The sequence below is a fragment of the Cibotium barometz genome, chromosome 21, assembly GCF_041138505.1.
Source record: "Cibotium barometz isolate CiBa-2024 chromosome 21, ASM4113850v1, whole genome shotgun sequence".
Classification (NCBI taxonomy): Eukaryota; Viridiplantae; Streptophyta; class Polypodiopsida; order Cyatheales; family Cibotiaceae; genus Cibotium; species Cibotium barometz.
In genome coordinates, this window is record NC_141066.1 from 31,536,600 (window position 1) to 31,557,721 (window position 21,122).

At 47.3% G+C, this 21,122-nt stretch overlaps 1 protein-coding gene across 1 annotated transcript in view; it reads right to left on the reverse strand.

The window, feature by feature from the left end:
• LOC147627079 (putative beta-1,4-xylosyltransferase IRX14H) overlaps positions 1–21,122 on the reverse strand; it is a 46,596-nt gene that overhangs the window by 551 nt on the left and 24,923 nt on the right. The window contains exon 3 of the mRNA XM_086815647.1: positions 1–393. This exon is cut by the window's left edge and continues 551 nt beyond it. Coding sequence (XP_086671773.1) covers positions 141–393 — 253 coding nt within the window. The 3' untranslated portion in view covers positions 1–140. The remainder of the gene's footprint in view (positions 394–21,122) is intronic.

Consider the following 21,122-nt stretch of genomic DNA (forward strand, 5'->3'; position numbering starts at 1 on the left):
TTGCAGGACTTCATTCTGGCTTTAAGAAAATGCCCCATGAAAAGACTTTGATAGAGAATAGAGAGTTGAGATGGGAGCAATATGCAGAAGGGCATAACAAACACAAACAAGAATCATACCCTCGAAACAAGGAAAGGGATTCATTTTTCCTGTGTTCTGTCACCCAGAAACTTAAATGCTTGTTCAGTATCCATCTTGCCTTTGCCCTGCTTTGTGTGATGAGCTCCCTGCTTTCTTCTTCCCCCTTTGACACCCTTACGTCTGCCCTTACCACGTTGATTGGCTGTATCAGATGGTAGTAAAACAGGAGGCGGAGGGTGTGCCACAGGAGCATCTGACCATGGGGTGTGCTTAGATGGCACCACAATATCCAGAGGAGGACTAATTACCCACCTGCACAGAGACACACATCAGAACTGAACTAATATGCAGCATCTGAACAGCCTAGCACAAAAGAGCAAAACCGAGCAAAGTTAGGTCATTTATCAATCAGCTTGCAATATTGGTGAGACCAAAAAATCATCATCATGACTTTCCTTCACAAAATAGAAAATCTAGAAAGAAAAAATTAGCGCTGTCCACAACTAGTGGGGAGACTCCAAGAGGGTGACATGAGGGAAGCTGGACGAGCACATTCCACATAAGCGGCTGTCGAAGGTGCTCCTCATTTGCAACCGGGGGGGAGACTGGAACCCCCCCCCCGCCCCCCCCCCGCCCTCCCCAAAAAAAACAATACAGTAGGAGAGGCTTGTTGGCCTCAAGGGAGGGACCTGCCTCAGCCTCAGGCTTGACATTGACCTTGGCCATCCCCCGACTCACACATCCCCCCTGGGAACTTTGTGGTGAGTGATCATGGATTTTTATTACTAGGTGTAGACCTCACAGAGGAGGACTATCCCTCAAGGGGGTGAGGATAGCGGGCTTTCATGACCACCAGTGGCATATTGACCCTTCCCAAGCGAAGGTGGCTGATGACCTGGCCCGGTGACTTTGGCTTTGGAGAGCCGCCCTCGTCCTCTGACCGTGTACAGTGGGACCTCGGATAGTGGCACTGGGGGACCTGACTTGCCGTTGTGAGGTCCTTGGTTGTTGAGATTCAAGCTCGATGTCAGCTTGTGCCAGTTGCACTATGTGCTGGCATGTTAGGTAGTAACATGTGTGAGACATAAATGACCGCGTCCAGCTGGTCATAGTGTGGACATTAGCTAGGGTTAGCTATGTGTGGACACAACACAAGTAGTGTGTTGTAGATTATGGATTATGGCTTTATGCATTGTGTGAGAAAGGAGATGGCTTTCCTCTATGGTTAGGGTTTGCTCCTATGTGTGTGTCTCCTCTCCCTCTACCTGTTTTTCATCATTGGTATCAGTATTTGGTCCGTTTGGGTGCAGGAGTTACATCATAGATGGCACCTTGGCAACAGCTGTCCACTGGCAGAATGAGGGCTTATTATTTGATTTCCCCATGGATTACTGGCACAAACTCTAGCATATCTGTAGGCATATGCTCACTTATGGTAGTGCTGTGTGAACAAGGCTTAAAAGGGTACTTTTTTCCATGTGGTTTTTCCCCTTGGATATCAAGTGTGAAAGGACACTATCCATATAATATTTTGTACTTCTATATTATATGGATGTGACACACATGCAAGGGTTGACTTGCATTTTGTGGCCACCACACTTTTGGCTCTCTCTCTCTGTCATTTCTGTGTGAGCTTCTTCTTCTTCTTGCACCTAACCCTAATTTGCAGGTTGTGATGCTATCACTGTTGCCCTTCAAGAAATGTGGTTGTCGGGTATGATGCCTCCATACCTCACGGAGGGACTAATTCACCTTATCCCCAAGAGTGGGGACAAGACTGACATCAAGCAATGGATGCCTATCACCCTCCTTGGATCTGCATATAAAATCTTAGCTAAAGCCTTGAGTATAAGGTTGCAGCCGATTCTCAAGGGACTATCCATGATACCCAGAATGGGTTCCTCCAAGGAAGGAGTATATTTGATAGCGTCTTTTCTTTCTAGAAGGCTCTCGAGTGGGCAAAGTCTAGTCAGCAGCCTCTTGCCATTCTTTTGCTTGATTTTGAAAAAGCTTATGATAGAGTGGATTGGGATTTTTTGGAGGGCACTATGGCACACATGGGGTTTTCCCAAAACTGGATCAAAGGTGTGTCTTGCCTATACAGGGAGGCTCATAGCACTGTTTTAGCCTGTGGGGGGCGTGGTGAGCGTTTTCAGATTTCCCGTTCAGTGAGGCAGGGCTGTCCCCTCGCCCCTCTACTGTACCTCATTGTAGCTGAGGCTATGAGCAGGTTTCTTTGGGCTGCCCCTGGTGTTGTGGGTCTCAGGCTGCCTTTATGTACGGAGGAAGAGTTTTTGAACTCTGAGTTAGCAGATGATACGGCGTTGTTCCTTGAGGCCTCACATGCTTGTTTATGTGCTTTCCGGACAGCCTTGGAGGCCTTTTGTTTGGCAGCAGGAGCTACCATCAATTGGCATAAGTCACTTCGTTTTCGGATCAGTGATTCTCCTCTTGCAGATTGGGGTACAGATGTTGATTTTACTTGGATTGAGAGAGGATGCTCTGCCAGATACCTTGGTTGTCAGGTGGGCGTTGACATCTCCCCTGCACAACAGTTTGCTCGAGTGCTCTTAAGCATTAAAAGCAAACTTTATCACTGGAGTAGGAGGAAACTCGACTTGGCCTCTAGAGCTTTGGTGGTTAACCAAGTTTTGCTAGCCACGACTTGGTTTATCGCTTCGTGCTGGATTTTTCATAAGGGCTGCATTGGCCAGCTTCGTCGCCTTATTCGGAACTTTCTTTGGTCAGGGCTTGATGGAAATGCACACACCAAGGCTAGAGTTGCTTGGGAAACCATTATCAGGCCTAAGCAGGAAGGGGGATTGAATATCATTGACCCTGAGGTGCAATGTAAGGCTTTGCTGTGTAAGCTGGTTGTTAGGGGCTTTCTTCCAGGCACTGAGCCGTGGAAGGACTTTCTCATGCAGCAGATCACGAAGTGTGTCCCTGTTCGCGGAGGTGATTGGACTCTCACCTCACGCTTTATTTTTTCAAATGCAATTCAGCGCTCCTCTTCATCCCCCTTGGTTAGGTCCCTCCTACGGGCCTGGGAATGCCTGAGGCGTTTTTTGGTACACATCCCCCTGTGTTCAGCAGAGGAAGTTAACCCAGCTATGCATATTCTTTGGGCTGGCTGGGAGACCCTTTGCCCTACAGTGTTGGCTTGGAAGAGGTTTCAGAGCCTCACCGAGGTACAGAGATTGGATCTCACGCAGCATTTGAGAGGCTCTAGTCGGAGGATTGGACAGATTGATGCAGCCGTTCCCAACCACTGGATTACTGGATCTTTCTTGGAAGACCGTCATCATTCTTGGTTTGGGGTTTTTTCTGGGACAGGTGTTCCTCTTCAGATTATGGGTCTCCCCTTGTCTAGGGAGGATGATGTACCGGTCTTTTTTTCTGTACAGGATGGATGGCAGTTGGAGAGATGTGACGTGCAGGACCTTATTGAGGGCCCCCAAATTCGTCCAGTCAGAGTTGCTGGCAGGTTAGGGAAGCACGTCTTTGTTGACCCCCCCCAGGGATGATCACAGAGAGTGTTAGCCTTTGGTTGTATGGTGGCTGCCCTAATGGGACCCCGGTGAGTGGGTGTGGAAGGATGCTTGTAACCCCTTGAAAAGCATGCCTTTTTTCAGTTATACGGTGCGGAATGCCAGACATCTTATCTTGGGACACATTTAGAGTGTCCCTACTCTTAGACCCCATTGGGAATCTTATGGCATTTCGACTAACATTCAGGGGGTTTTTTGGCGGAGATTGTGTCATTCTTATAGGAAGCCACACATTTCCTCCTTTATCTGGGTTTCTCTTCATGGTGGTCTGGCCACCAATCAGTGGAGGTCAGTTATTGGTGCTTGCCCAGCATGCCCTAGATGTGCAGGAGCTTCGGAGTTAGTTTACCATTGTTTATGGGAATGCCAGGAAGCACAAAGGGTTTGGTCGGCGATTGCACACCTCTTTGGTAGGATTAAGAGGGATGCTATCATTTCTTTTGGTTCTATCATTTGGTTGACACAATCTAGGCCTTAGCTGAGATTCGAGGGGTTTTACAGGAGCTTGGCCATTATGGTTAGGCAAGGAGTTGCTCGGCAGTGTTGTCTTCAAGATTTGCCACTTTCACACTTTGTCCCTCCGGCACAAAGGTTAGACAATTCTTGGGAGATTCTTGCTAGCATCTCAGCTAGGAATATCTGGAAGGCTAGATACACCGAGGCCATTGAGGGTACTCCCGTTCTTGTTTCTCAGTGTCTTTGCAGGATTTGGAGTGATATTATTCACACCATCATGGCTACCTAGGCCAGAATCCAGGGATCTTCGAGGGCTGCGGAGAGGAAGCGCGGCCAGTTTATGAGAGAGTGGGACATTGGTATCTTTTTCACGTCCTCTCATTCGGGACCCTATTGGCAGCACAGGGCTCCTGATTGGTTGAGATCTCCACCTTTTTTGGTGTGAAATCTCCGTTTTGTAAAATTTTTTCATCCTTCATAGAAGTCTCCTTTCTGAAAAAAAAAATTTACAGGTTGTGAGTCCAACATCAACAATTGGTATGAGAGCTCTGGAAGTTCGGTCTCTGCTCTCTGGAAATTCCGTCGCTTGCCTTGTTCCGCCGGCCAGACAGTGGATTTCCGTCGCCTCCCTGCAGCGCCACCCAAAACTGCCTCCCGCCGGCGGCACTAGTGCTCAAAGCTACGCCGCCGCCCGTTTCGCCCAGCCTGTTCGGTGGCGCTACTATGCAGCCCTCAGTCGATGCGTTCCGCTCCCAGCAGCGTGTAGCTCAGCCAAGAGTTCAGTTCCGTACAACATTCAACCTGCGCGCCGTCTACAGCACCATTTGTACATACTCGCCTGCAACTCCTCTGCCTACACATCCGTAGTCCCCCGCCACCTGGAGTTCCCCGTCCGGCCTCAATTCCATCCCGTCGCCAGCTTGTACCTGCTCGCTTGACACACTCGCGCCTGCACCTCCTTCGCCTGCACATCCGTAGTCCCCCACCACGTGCAGGTACTTTTATTTCAGAAAAATTATTTTAAAAAAAAAAACAAAGAAAAAGCTTTGCAGGCACTCTAGTACAGGTTCAACAAACTTTTGGGTCTACCAAAATTCCCCCTTTGCATGGAAAATTGCACGAGGCAAAATTGCATGGAGATTACTTGTTGCAGAATTGCCAAATCTTCAACATGCTGCTTTGGTTGAAATTTGGGGATTTTTCAAATTAATCTCAAAATCAGCAAATTTAGCCTCCCCTAGTTGCAAAAATTTGGGGCTTTTGTGAAAATTGGGCAATTGACTACACATTGAAGCAATTGCAGTGCATAAAAATTGAGGCTTTTCAAATTGGAGCATGTAATTGGGGATTACAGAGGTGATTTCTCGCATATGTATACACATTGTGTGTAATTGGACAATTTGGTGCAGGTTTACACTTGCTTCAGTTTGCAGGCAAATTTTAGGTTTACACTTGCTTCAATTTGTAGGCAAAAATTTGCATAGGACATTTGGTTGCCTGGCAGTGCACATTGGTGCTTGGTTTGCTTGCAGGTGTATTTTGTCGACATGGCTCAAAATGCTACAGATGCATTTGGTGTGCTCACCCAAGAAGGACAAGTTGGATGGATCAAACTACTCCCTCTGGAGTTTCATGATCCGTAATTTGCTGGTAGCCAAAGGGCTTTGGGGCATCATGTGTGGTGATGACACACGCCCACCTATTCCTCAAAGGGGAGGTGCTCAAAGAGCTCCTAAGGTAGAACCTACTCCCACATGACTCACAAAAAGTAGGATCTTTCACAACACAACTTTAAAAAACTCAAATTGCACAATAACAAAGAGAAGATTATTATATTACTGAAGTGATACGATAGATGGCAATTCCCCACACTTGTGAAGGGAGCTTCGATGGCTAATCTAGAACTGCTAATTCGGATGTTGTATGCTAGTAGAAGCTAGGGAGTAACTCCACAATGATGATTGATGAACTATGTGGAGAAGGGGCTAGTTGTGTATCTATAGGCCTGTATACACAGGGCGGCCATGACATGACCGCGTAGGTCCATATTCATAGTCGGTGCTAGCGTAACCCTGAAATGTTTCAACCCTGAAACGTTTCACCTAGAAAGGGGGCGTTTCCCCCGAAACGTTTCATCCCTAAATAAGTGCACACCGAAACGCCTTTACATAAAAGAACGTGGAGAGCAAAGTACTATATATAATGTAATTTTAGGTGTTTCAAGTAGGGCATTTCAGTGAAACATCAAAACGTTTCGGACATTTCACGTTTCAGCCTCACTGAAACACGTTTCATGGTTACCATGGTCGGTGCCACCGTCCGTGGTCTAGACTCGGCCCATAAAGATGTACCATCCAAATCCCACGGCCATTAGGACTCATCTTGGGCATCGTTCAGGCCCCGCAATGTCAAGACAGAGTCTCCTAGAGTAAAGTTTGCCTACTCCATGTGTGGACCGTTATGAGATAACGGTCCAATGTAGCATGTAGCCTATTTGGCAGTGTGCGAAATCTAATCCAAGCTATCTCTAAACCATCTGGCCTCATAGGCCACCTTCCCATGTGAATACGAGGATGCCGAGCACCCGGGCTGCTCAACCATGGCTACTCCTCAAGATAGGGACCGTACAAACATGAGCTAGCAGTGCCTAGACAATACAATATGAGGGCGAGCATCGATATCCAACACCCCCCCTCAATGTTATTGGGAGATTCAGAGCTTCACGTGTGTCCACTGTGTGCTTGTATAACCGTGTTTGTGTATCTTCGTGTGTCCATGTGTACAACCTCTAAGAGGGCTAAATGTGTGTATGCCCACCTTGTTCATTTATGAGTGTGCGAACACCTGTTTAGGTGTGAACATCCTCTAATCTAGATAAGATAAGTATGTACTATGTGTCATGTGCCCATTAGTACTTGTGATTAGTGTGAGTCAAAAGATAAGATCATGCACCTACAAAAAGGGCATGTACTTTCATTTTACAATCAATAAAGAATTATGTGAGTTTGTGCCCAACACTCGTGCATCACTGTCTCTCTCTAGCATATCATCTCTCTCTCTCTCTCTCTCTCTCTCTCATTTTGTCCTTTTTTTTTCTGGACATCAAGAAGACATTGACAGTTGTACATTGATTTGTCTCATAGGTCGAGTTCGGCCTCTAGTAGACGTTAATACAGCTCTCTCTCTCTCTCTCTCTCTCTCTCTCTCTCTCTCTCTCTCCACCCTTTGAAGTTTCAGCCCCCATAGCTGCAGCCATTGCCTAACTGTAGGACTTGCTCGTCCTTCATTTGGTATCAAAGCCTTTAGGGTTCCTCTGTGTTTAGGGCTTCATTTTTAGGTTTTTTGTTTTCTGCCATACTAGGGTTTATGATTAGGGTTTGGAGTGCTACATTTCTGTTGGTCAAGTGGTTGCATCTCTCAACTATAACAGCCCATGTATCTGCCCAGGACGCCATCAACTGTTGTGCGACCCTTCTGTGCTGAGCGCCTTCGAACTACTAAAGGCCGACGACGCCTCCGGTTGACGGAGTTTCAACCCCAGTCCCCCATAGCTCCTACAGCCATTGCCTAACCCTAGAACCTGCTGATCCTTCAAATGTCCACCCGAGGGTGAACTACCTCTATGGTCTGATGCCGAGTCAATGAAGATGCCCATCCATCTGATCTCTGCTAAGAGCCTTTGTGAAGATGACTGCACAATTCTCTGTGGGTAGTAGACCATCTTGACCTCCCTGAACATGATGAGCTCGCACACAAAGTGATAATGAATCTCAATGTGTTTCGTGCGAGAAGGGAACATAGGGTTCCGAGCAATGGCCATGCAACTCCGGTTGTCACATTGCAACGTTGTAAGCTACTTCTGCACCATTCCCATATCCTGTAGAATCCTCCTCACGCACAATGCCTCACATGATGCAAAGCATGCAGCTTTGTACTCAGCTTCTACTGATGAGAGTGCAACAATGGACTGTTTCTTACTAATCCAAGAAATGCATCCTAAACCAAGAAAAAAACAGTACCCTATTTTACTGAGTGCCTGGTGTCCGAATCACCCGCCCAATTTGAGCACAAAAGCCACTGAGGATCTTGCCCGCAACATAGGTGATGCCAACAGCCGTACTCTTGAGTACCTTGGAGGTATCGCAACATGCGCATACTTGCTTTCTAATTATTCTCTCGGGACTTGTTGGAGAACCTGCTCAAGACACCAATAGCAAAACTGATGTCTAGTCTAGTATTATAACACAAGAAAATAAGACTACCAACCAGTTTCCTATATAAGGTCTCATCCACAAGGTCTGAGGTTACTTCAATGGACAGGTTTAGATCAACCTCCATTGGGACACCAACTGCCTTGCATTTGGTCATGCCAAATGCCTTGACCTGCATATTTCTGTTGAGAGATGAAAATGTTATCTGGCTTCTACCAGACCTTAATCCCGAAACAAAAATGCATGAGCCCAAGATCTGTCATCTCAAACTTTGCACTAAGCATCGGTTGTGTTTGTGAGATCTTTTTTTGGTGATCCCCTGTCAAGATGAGGTCATCTACATAGAGAACAATAACCATATACTTGCCCTGCTCACTAAAGACATAAAAATTTGCATCTAAAGGATTGCAAAAGAGACCAATACTCACAAAGTAAGCACCAATCCTCTGGTACCATGCTCATGGGGCATGTTTCAACCCATAGAGTGCCTTCTGGAGCCAACAAAATTTACTTTTGGAATGTTCCACTATACCTCCTCCTCAAGGTTCCCATTGAGGAAAGCAAATTTTACATCCATTTGTACAACATGCTATCGCCCTTCCGCTACCAATGCAAGAATGGTGCGGATTGTGGTTAACCTGGCTATAGGAGCAAAAATTTCTTGAAAGTCAAAACCTTCAACTTGTGCAAAACCTTTGGCGATTAGCCATGCCTTGTACTTTTCCAAAGTACCATTAGATCTGTATTTTCTTTGTAAACCCACTTAGTGCCAATTACCTTACGTCTTAGAGGACGATCTACAAGGTCCCAAGTATGATTTTTCAAGATGGATTCATATTCTGCTTGTATGGATACCATCCACTTCGGATCCCCTTGTTCTTCAACAAAGTTGGTAGGCTTCTAAATCTTGAGTACCTCTGTCATAAGAGCAAAATTCACAAGATTCTCTAGAGCCCTGTTTTGCTCCTCTAACCTTGTCGATCTACGAACATCTTGAGACGCATCCTCGATGACCAGAGGTTCTGCTCCATCCAAAAGTTGCATGTACCACTTAGAGAATTGCTTACCTTTTTGTGGCACATCATGCTCTTGTTCATCTTCAAAATCCATGTCCATAGGAAATGGGGCAGACTGCCCTCCATCAAAATGCGAGGAAGCGCGTGCTCCATGAGGAGATTGTGTTGCTTGGGTGATTTCCTTCTTGCACGATGAAGAAGAAAGCTCCTCCTTCACTCGAATACCACATCACGGCTCACTATGATCTTCTTTGCCTAAGGGTCATAGAGCCGATATTCCTTTGACTCCATGCTGTAACTCAAGAAGATGTATTTCTCACTTTTGGCATCCAATTTGATCCTTTGAGCATCAAGAACATGTACATAGCATTCACACCCAAAAACATTCAAGTATGCAACTAAAGGTTTCTTACCCGAATAGGCCCGTAATGGAGTCATCTCTTTGACAGCCTTGTTACACTCTTGCTAAGAATGTACACAACACAACCATATTAACTGCCTCAACCCAAAAGGATTTAGGTAGATTCCTACCATTAAGCATACTCCTTGCCATCTTAACAATAACACGACTCTTGCACTCTGTAACACCATTTTGTTGCCAAGTGTAAGCAGTAGTGAGTTGCCGCTTTATGCCTCTTTCTTTGCAGAAACCCAAGAATTCATCAAACATGAATTCATTTTGTTCATGTCTCAGTTTCGATCAATGCAAGCCATTCCTTAAACTTTCCAAAAGCCTTAAGAAAATACACCCAAATCTTCCTACTATAATCATCTATCAATGTGAACAAAATAGGAAGAACCTCCAAGTGCAATTGTACTCATCTTTCCACAAAGATCAACATGTATGAAATCAAGAGAAGCATGGTCCCTTAAACTAGCCTCTTGTGGAAAGAGTTTTCGGTGCTACTTATCCATCATGCAAGTTTCACATACATTCTGACTATCAGAAATTGGTGGCAAATGCTCAACTAGCTTACCTTTCTGCATCCTTGAAGGAGCCTACAAACTGAGATGCCCATATCTCTCATGCCAAAGTTTGTTGCTCCTCAAGTCGATCTAGACTGCAAACACCGAAAGCTAATACAAAGCTGTTTCTCCAAATGACCTTTGCAATGACCTTATCATCTCCATCAAGAATGACTCTTACCATTCTTGTCAAAGTGAACCTGCAAGTCACGGTCCATGATGGCCGAGACAAAAAGAAGGTTTCTCTTAATATCTAGAATCCAAAGAGCATTTGAAAGACTTTTTGTACAACCTTCTTTAGACATAAGTGAAATAGTACCTTGCATCATTGCCCACTGCCACGATAATGTCATTTTTTTTAAGAAGACCTCCAGCTCCTCGCTTTGACAATCGCCTCCTTGGAGGCCTCCACCCTCGTTTGCAAGATTGTGGGTAGCCACCCGACGCAAGGACAACTCAGGGATCCTTCATCGGTGAGCCCAACGAGATCATTGATATTCATCCTGTGGGGCGTGGACCAGGTTGAGTTTGATTCGCCAGCAACATCAGATAGAATCATGCACCTGAGCACCATCCCACTGTATACGCCCAGGCCTTCTTTGTGAGGTGACAGCACAACTTTGACCCAACATCCCTGACTCTAAACACTGTCTTGGTCTTCATTCCTGAGAAATGAGTCTAGCATTCTCATATCACCCCTTGGAGGATAATCACCCCTTGGAGGATAATCCTCCCTTGGGACCGTTGCCCGAGAACCTATCTAGCTCACAGGACTGCCATCCCCTCTAGCTTTGTGGAACACCACCAACAAACCTCCTAGGAGCTCTTCCCGATTCTGTGTTCCTTGCCTTGGGCTTCGTCTCCGTGTACTTTCTTGTACCTTGGACCTGCACACCATCATATGGGACTAAATCAGTGTTTAGCTTTGCGCTGAGCCTGATGCTCTGATACCAATGTAACACGCAGAAGCTCTAAGAGTCTTCTTTCAGCCCTAAACACCACTGAGAACATGGTGATGCAAAAACGCAGACAGAAGGGAGAGTAGAGAGAGAGAAAGATATGCTGGAAATTCAATATATTTTATATAGTACAAAAAGGTACTCCTAATCTACAGCCATAGGCTTCCTTCATAAAAGGTGGGAAACACCCAAAAACTATCCTGATGCTGGACCCATTCCCTAGAGAATGAATGAATAGAATGAGGAGCAAAACTTGCTATTTATAGCCTCTTGGATTGCATGGAGAACTGGCCGACTGCTATCGGCCAGCTGACTGGACATTAAATCATAAATCTTGATGCGCTTGTAGTCGCCTTTGTCTTGGTTCACCCGACAGCCTGTTTTGTCTCAAACGACAGCTCCCTAAGCCTTCCTTGTCCTTGCTCGAAGTCCAAACTGGTTCTCGCTAGCATCCCAAGCTTTCCCTGTAACACGCGGAAGCTCTGGGAGTCTTCTTTCAGCCCTAAACACCACTGAGAACATGCTGATGCAAAAACGCAAACAAAAGGGAGAGTAGAGAGAAAGAAAGAAAGAAAGAAAGAAAGAAAGATTTTATTAACGTCTTCCAAAAGACCAAACTCGGCCTATGAGACAAATCGGAGTACCTGTATGGGGTATCCTCTGTCATCCCAACAAAATGAAAAAGTACTGAACAAAAAAAAAACTGAATCTGGGTGTGCAGGGGATGGAGCTCTACTACTAGGAGAAATGCAAAGCTATATGCATGGAGTATACAATCATGATATGCAACCTAGCTAGCTCCATCCTGTACCATACTGGGGGTATAAAATGGTATACATCAGTGAAGGGGGTGTCCACAGCTCCCTGAAGAACATGCCTGGGTGTGCTCTGAAGCGAGCCAGTCGCTCCGCACCCTCTCTGTGAAACTGAGCTCTGATCTCTGTCATCTCTCTCTGGTATAGGCGTGGTGTCCGAAAGCCAGGTGTCCTCTGTCTCCTGCGGGCTCTAAGTGTCTCTGCTCTCTGGAGAGTAATTCCCTGCCGTGTAGGGGCTGGGAGAGGGATGGATCTCTGAAAAAATGCAGTAATCTGTGTCTGTCGCCCCCCCTCTGGAGCTGTCTGAGCTTGTAATAATGTCTCTCTGTGTCACTGTATGTCTAGAATGTATCTCCCCAGTATGCGCTGGTCTGCTGCCTCAAAGATTTGGCGTAGGGAACGTGGCTCTCTGAATAGAATGGGATATCTCTCTCTGATGGCTGTATATGCTCTGCATCTGCATACATAATGCTCCTCACTCTCCACCTCCTCTCTGCACAATCTGCATACCCTCTCCTCTCGGGGGATCCGTGCTGCTCTGCCAGTCTCAATCTCCAATCGGTGTGATGAAACTCTGAGTTGACCAATAGCCACTCGGGAGCCATGTGGTAAAAAGCCCTCCATGTATCTAGGCCTCTCTATAAATCCATCATCAGTGATGCTGGAAATTCGGTATATTTCATATAGTACAAAAAGGTACTCCTAATCTACAACCATAGGCTGCCTTCATAAAAGGTGGGAAACACCCAAAAACTGTCCTAATGCTGGACCCATTCCCTAGAGGAATGAATGAATAGAATGAGGAGCAAAACTTGCTATTTATAGTCTCTTGGACTGCATGGAGAGCTGGCCGACTGCTGTCGGCCAGCTGACTAGACATTAAATCATAAATCTTGATGCGTTTGTAGTCGCCTTTGTCTTGGTTCACCCGACAGCCTGTTTTGTCTCAGCCGACAGCTCCCTAAGCCTTCCTTGTCCTTGCTTAAGTCCAAACTGATTCTCTTCTGCATCTTGTGCTCCAAGTCCTAGCTTTAATGGTCTTTTTCTTGGCTGCCCCTTCTGGATTAGCCCTGAGAATGTACATGGCATTTTTCATGCACATGACATTCCCGTTACAATCTGCTTTCCTGGCCTCACCAAGGAATATCTTCCACTCCTCCTAGTGATAGGTGGTGTTAACAGGAGAGTAATGGAATCCCCCCTCCCCCAATTGTTGCCTCAGTTCTAGCTCGGACGACAAGGATTCCCTCTCTTTGCATCTGCATAGTCTTTCCAGAGACTGCTACTCACACGCCATATCGCTTCCATGCCTTCGTGGGGCTCCTATTTTGCAAAGAGTTGAGTACTCTGGCCTTCCTAGGCAATGCTTCATTTTCCGTCAAATGGGACACCTTGGTAGGACTTGTCCCCACCATCAGTCCAGGAGAGCACCGCCAGAAGTCCCCCCCGCCACGCGCGTTCATAGCTTAGCTCCTCATCAAGGGGAGGGGGGAATCCAGGCCCCCAGGATTCAACGCACCAAGTCCCAAACCCGGAGGATCCTAGTCCAGGAGAGTGATAGGCTGCTGGTTCTAGGCGAAACCATCGTCGGACTTCCAAAGCAAAGCGGCACTGTCTAGCGCACTAGTCTGGCAAGCCGCAAGAGGATACGGTTTTGTCAAAGAACCCTTATGAGCACTTATCACAACACCTGTAACCATAGTTGTTAGGTACGAAAAGTTTGATTCGGTACGGTACGTTCAAATACGGTCTCGGAACGCACCGCTAAACTTTGAAAATAAAAATATGACGGAGGTACGATCCATTTAAAAAATACTTTAAAATAAAAAAATACGCTGGAGGAAGAGGGAGATGATTGAGAAAGTTTAGAGAGGAGAGAGGCTTGAGCCTTGAAGGAGAGCTCAAGGGAGAGGATGGACTTGAGCAATGAGCACTTGTGAGTGAAAAAAAGATCCAAAAACAACCCCAAAAAATGGTCAGAAAAAAGAAGGACAAAAAAACGGTCGAATCCTAGTCGACCGTACCTCCACCGTACTGTACCAAACCGTATGCATCCACCGTACTGAACCGTACCTCCTAGGCGGTGTGCGAACCGGGTGCCACTATGCCTGTAACTATTCGGTCCTCCTAGCTCTATTTCACATGATGAAATCCATGCCTGGACACTAGACAAGTGGAAGAAGACATAGGGACAAGGTCCATAAGATTTGATTAAGAAAAAGCACCATTCTTGGTCAAATAGCAAGAAAAAGCAAAGAGTCAAACAAGGTTGATTGCGACCCAAGGGCACCATTGGAAAGAGGAGACTAAGCCAGACCAAAAAGCTAAAAGGCGCTTTCTCAAAAAGCATCTCCAAGGCCAAAAAGCAAGACCCTGAAGTTGTAGAAGCACAAATCAAGAACTTTGGCTATTATTAATAATATTTAATAAAAAGACAAAAGCAAAGCAAAAGCATCACTTTTTGGCAAAAAGCAAGGCTTCCCCACGTATAAAAGGCATGAGCCTCTCTTAAGCATCAAGTTGAAGAAGAATCTCTTCATTGCATTGCCATCTTCGTTCAAGCGTGGAGATTATCTTCTTCATCATCATCTATAAACCAAATCATGGAGTTTTTCATCGCTACCCACTGATTTCAGAGCACCTGCAGCAACTGCAGTGCCACATCACCATCTTTCTGTGCAACTGTATGGATCTGTACAACTGTACGGACAGAAAATTTTCAAACATCCTCAAAAAATCCAAAAACCCTAAAAATTGCTTTTTAAGGTTTTTATCGCTCGAAAACATTAAAACAGGTTTTATATCGCTCGAAAACATTAAAACAGGTTTTATATCAGTTTTCTCGCCAGAAAGAGCTTCTCTAGGGTTTTCATCATCAACAAGACTATAGGAATTGTGGAGATTATTCATGGGATGAGCGAGTGGATTTAGAGCTTAGGCATGAAGCTTGGACATGAACATGGAACTTGGACATATAGCTTGGACATGGAACACAGAGCTTAGACATGGAGCTTGGATTTTGGACTTGGACTTGGATCTGGACTTGGACTTGGATTTGGATTTGGATTTGAATTCATTGGATTTGGATATTAGATTTGGTACTAGCTCAATGAGAGATACTTGTGTGTCATCACTGTGGTGTGCTCGGCATCAGAGATCTGTGCCTCGACATCGACATCGACTTGGATATCCTACATCGGCATATCTGTTTGTTTTGTATTCATTGATTGTATTGATCTTGGCCAACATGCCCATGGATCATGGTTGTTAGAAGCGTCAGAGGCGTTTGGTACGAGGCGGGTATGGTACGCACCTCGAAAGACTTGTATTTTTTAGAGACATTAGAGGCGTGTTAGAGGCGTCTATTTTTTATATGTATATATAGCGATAGATAGATATGTAGTGAAAGTTGAGAGAGAGAGAGAGAGAGAGAGAGAGAGAGAGAGAGACTAGAGTGTGTATGTATGAGCCTTGAGGGAGGGAGAGAGAGGGTGTGTATGAGAGGGGGAGAGAGAAAGAAAGAAAGATATATTAACGTCTACGAGAGACCAAAGTCGGCCTATGAGACAAAAAATAATACAACTGTGTTCTTCCGGTCATCGGAAGAAAAGAAAAAGAAAGAAAAGGAAAAGAAAGAAAAGAAAAAGTATGCATGTGTCTGGATACAACTGTGAATCATCATGGATCGGTGGAGCCCATATACAAACAATATAAAGGGGGGTGCGGATGTGGATGGAGTGCTAAGGCAAGATGCATCTCTATATGCTGAAGGGGTAGTACAAGCATGCTATGCAGATCTATGTCTAACTCCATCCAGTGCCATAAGAGGGATATAAGATATCATACATCGCCGATGCTGAGGCTGTGAGTGGCGTGAACATGTACCCTAAGTCTGAATGAAAGCAAGCTAGCCTCTCCTGTGTCTCCATTTGGTGTCTCATCCAGATAGCTACTATCTCTTGGTGACGGAGTCGGGGTGCTGTGTCCGGTCTGTCTAGGTCTCCTCCTGGCTCTCAATTCCTCTGCTCTCTGTGTGGTCACCCCACGTGGTACATCAGCTGGCACTGGCATAGCTCTCTGGAAGAAATCTGTGAGCTGGGACTGTCTCCCACCCCTAGTGGGAGCGGGTGTCTAGAGGAGTCTCTCTCGAGAACTATGAAGCTCTAGTAGTAGTCTGCCAAGCTGTCTCGCTCGTCCGAGGCCTCCATCAACTGATGTAGTGAAGAGTGCTCCTCAAACAATCCTGCATATCTATCTCTCACCCCCTAGTGGGCTCTACATCTACATACAAAGTGATCCTCAGTCTCCACCTCCTCGCGGCACAATCTGCATATCCGCTCGGCCCTGGGAACCCATGCCGCTCTCCCAGCCTCTATCTCTAGCTGATGTGATGAGACTCATAGCTGTCCAATAGCAATGTGAGAGCTGTGTGGCATGTATACATCCATATACCGCGGTCGCTGTATAAACCCATCCCCTGAGATGCTCATAAAGTGGTCTCTGTAATACAGCATCTTCGGTGGTAGTGGGCTCTCTGGTGCTGTCCATGTCTCCTGTATGTAGCGCTGCCATATGTCCTGTCTCATCACTCTGTTCCTCTCATTGAGAGAGGTAACCTCGTGGAGCAGATTGATCATACTGAAAAGGTGGCAACCGCTCAATGTCTATCCCATGATGTGAGAACCACTGTAGCATCTGTGCATACCAAGATCCAATGTGTCCAGCCTCGGCCAGCTGTCTGGATGCCTCAAAAGCTCGGCGGGATAATCTCTCCGTGGGCATCTCCCTCATCCTGTATATAAAGGAGATCGTCTAGAACAACGCCTCCACTGCCATAGGTGGTGCAGCGAACTCAGCTCGAACAATGTCGTGCAGGACGGATGGTTTGCTGTGTATCATCCTCGAGAGCATCAAGATCTGTGGTCTCTCCAGCTGTACCCATGTGGAGGCTGCAAGCCCTAGTGCCCAAACCGTTGCTGCATACATCAAGGCTGGTGTCACTAATGTATCAAAGGGCCACCCCTTCGTGCGGGGTTCCTGAAAATGTGCCTGATGACACTGACGCTCAAGGCCAGCAAGAGCTGCATACCCCCAGGTCACTCTGTCTCGGACTGCCTGGACCATGGAGAAGCGTCCAGCTGAGCTAGTAAATGTGATGCCAAGGTAAACATAAGAGCTCACCACCTCGACCCGCCCTCCTGCTAATGTGAGAGTAGTGTGGCTCCTGACTACGGGTGAGGTGTGGAAGATCATAACCTTGGTTTTCCCAAGGTTCACTGTGCGACCTTGCTGTCTTTGAAGCCCAACCTGCGTGTCGGATACCAAGACGATGTCATCAGCATAAAGCATAACATGGACAGTAATACCTGATAGCTCAACCCCAGAGCCTCCTCCCTGTGTGATGTAGTCGACCACCTCATCAATATAGAGCCCAAAGAGTGTGGGGGAGAGTGGGCACCCCTGCTTCACACCAATGGTGCTAGCAACTGTGTCGGACAAGCCTCCTGGGCATCGGACTCTCCCAAAGACCTGCTCATATAGCCTGTATATGCCCCACATCATGTCTGAGGGTATGCCTAGTGTCTGTAGTCGCCGAAAGAGGCGCTCTCTGGGCACAGTATCAAATGCCTTGCGGAAATCCACAAAGCAACAATAGAGCCGTTGTCTCCGTGCCTTGGCCTGATCAATTAGGCACCTCAATGTAAAAATGTGGTCGATGGTCGAGAAGGCTCGTCGGAAGCCTGCCTGGCCTGCTGCTCTCAATCCCCCATCCTCTGCATGAGTGCTTAGCTCTGCCTCCAAAACTGCCCCGTATAGTTTGCCCAATATATGGCCAATCATGATGGTCCTGTAGTTCCCGGGGTCTAGTACATCTCCCGCTTTATGGATCGGCACAATAGTGTGCATCGTCCACTCAACCGGAAACCCCTCTGACAAAGCTCTGTTGAAGAGGTGAGCAAGAAATGGTGCCAATGTATCAATAGCATAGATGAGGTGCTCTCCCTGTAATCCTGTATGATCTGTCGCCCGTCCATGTTGGAGTCGGCATATGGCCCTCCTAACCATAGGTGGGGTGAAGAAGGTGGAGACTGTGGGGCATGGCTCTGTGGGCTGTGGTATAGGGGGGGCTGTGCAGGCACATCATAGAGTCTCTCTACATATGTCTACCAGGTCTGAGGATCAGTAATAGGTGTGGGAGGACGGGGCTCTCTGAGTCTCCTCCAAGCAACAGCAGCATCTCTGCTCATGAGCATGTGATGTGTGTCCCAGTAGTGAGCCGCCTCATAAGCTCGCCGCTTACGGCGGCAAATGTCGCCCATATCCAGTGCTGTCAGCTCCTCCGTCAGCGGAGATCCGAGTGGGTCCTTGTATCCTCTGTAGCTAGCGGCTCTAGCCTCAAGGGATCCTCAAAGTCATAGATCTCGCACTGTCTACTCTGCGTCCGTGCATTGAAGTCCCCCATCAAGAAGACTTCTCCCAGTGTCGAATAGTGTAAGATCTCCTCAGATAAGACAGAGTATGGAGACTCACTAGCCTCTCCTCCACCCGGCTCCTCGGTGGTGGCAAACCGCGACCCCTTTTAGCAAAGGGCGATATAAATCCATCTGGTCTCCGAGAGGCGTAAGCTAATCCACATGTATCTCACCTCCGAGTCTCGTGCTACGACTCGAACATGCTCATGTAACCCATGTCTGAAAAGCACTGCAATACCTCCTGAACCTCGGGAGGTGGCCTGTCTCATCCCCTGTCGGTGAGCTGACTCCCACTCATAACCCTCAACCCGCGGTAAGCCCCTCTCCGGGCTCTCATGTGTCTCTGTCATCAAGATGATATCCCGGCCCTCCATCACCTCCTCAAGTCTCCCTAGATGTGTCCATAGGGCTCCATTACAGTTCCAGACTGCTATGTGTATCTCTTTGTCTTCATGTTGTTTCCTCCGTGTCTCATAGGCTAGATGGTGCTATTCGACCCTCTTCCCATCAATGTAGATGTGACCATCCCTATAATGTGCCTTCTTCCCTTCTTTGCGTGCCGCCTTGATCTTCGGCATGCATGATCTTCTATGCTCCAGCTGCATCCATGTGAGGTCATCATCGAAGTAGATGGGGTCCCCTGGCAAGCTCCTCAAGATAGCACGTCTTCTCATAAAGCTCATCTTACTCTCCTCGTCCGAGAACTGTAGCACTAAGGCCTTGCCTTTGGTGGAGTCCTTTGGGGTTGTCCTCCATACTCTAGTGAATGGGAGCGGGAGGATGAGCCGCTCCCATTCACTAGAGTATGGAGGACAACCCCAAAGGACTCCACCAAAGGCAAGGCCTTAGTGCTACAGTTCTCGGACGAGGAGAGTAAGATGAGCCGCTCCCATTCACTAGAGTATGGAGGACAACCCCAAAGGACTCCACCAAAGGCAAGGCCTTAGTGGTACAGTTCCCGGACGCGGAGAGTAAGATGAGCTTTATGAGAAGACGTGCTATCTTGAGGAGCTTGGCAGGGGACCCCATCTACTTCGATGATGACCTCACATGGATGCAGCTGCATCACAGAAGATTATGCATGCCGAAGATCAAGGCGACACGCAAAGAAGGGAAGAAGGCACATTATAGGGGTGGTCACATCTACATTGATGAGAAGAGAGTCGAATAGCGCCATCTGGCCTATGAGACACGGAGGAAACAACATGAAGACAAAGAGATACACATAGCAGTCTGGAACTGTAATGGAGCCCTATGGACACATCCAGGGAGACTTGAGGAGGTGATGGAGGGCCGGGATATCATCTTGATGAGACAGAGACACATGAGAGCCCGAAAAGGGGCTTACCATGGGTTGAGGATTATCAGTGGGAGTCAGTGTCAGAATACGCAGTGGAGATGATGACCAGATCTGGGAACACGAGCAAAAAACGCATGCAGAAAAACAGCACAAGAGAGAGAGAGATGTAGGCGTGTAACTCTGCTCTGATATACACAAGAAGATCCCGAATAAGATACAAATGTGGTATGGGGGCTAGGGGCCTATTTATATGCCCCCAGATAGGCAGTCGGCCTGCTGAAAAGACCTCCACGATTGTAGCATCAGTCGGCCAGCACTGAATGAAGCCCACGACTGAATATGCCCAGTCGGCCAGCAGCACAGGGGTCCACGACTGCTGTTGGGTCAGTCGGCCAGCTACTCAGTGCTCTTGCCAACTCAGAACTGCCTCCCAAGCCACAGAAAAAATAGGGGAAAAATGCGGGGAGTGAGGAAAAATGATAAAACACCTGATAAGGGCGGGCACACCCACAACAAAGGCCCTGGTGTATAAATCTAGACAGGAGATGACTTCTAACACCCCCTCTCAGCTCCTGGCTGTGAAACCAACCACAGGGAGTTGGGGTGCCGCCTGAGCAAATCCTGAGATAGCGACTTCGTGAAGAGGTCCACCATACTGTCCTCCGTCGAACAGAACTCCAGCAAGATGTCATCAGCAACGATCTGTTCACAAACAAAGTGCCTTTAGATGACCATGGGTTCCACCAGTGGAAGCCCAAACCTACCATGCAACCTCTGCATCTTCACCACCTCACAAACAGCATCACAAACAGCCCGGTACTCTGCCTCTGTTCTCGACAAGGCAAAAGATGACTGTCTCCAACTGCTCCGGAAAAATGCTACTGGGCCTGAAGTAGATCCCCTCGTGTCCGGATCTCCTCCCCAACCCGAGTCACTCCAACCGTGGAGTCGGACTCCATCCAACAATCCCCCTCCTGTGTACAAGAGTCCATGATCCTTCGCATGCCGCAGAAACCACAGGAAACGCAATCCTGCCTCCCAAAGAGTCATCTGCAACCATGAGCTCAACTGCCTCATCAGGAAGCTCCCGTCCAATCTGGTGTCCATCAACCAGATCAATGAACCATACAGCTTCTGAGTCACAGAGACATCACACCGCTCACAAGGATCAATACCTGTTACGGTGCACAAACAAGTCCTGGAAACCTGATGAAACCTGTCAACCACCCCCTCTAAATCCGGAACCACAAAGCCTGGAGAAACCACCTCCTTCTGCAAGTAAGCACCTGCCACC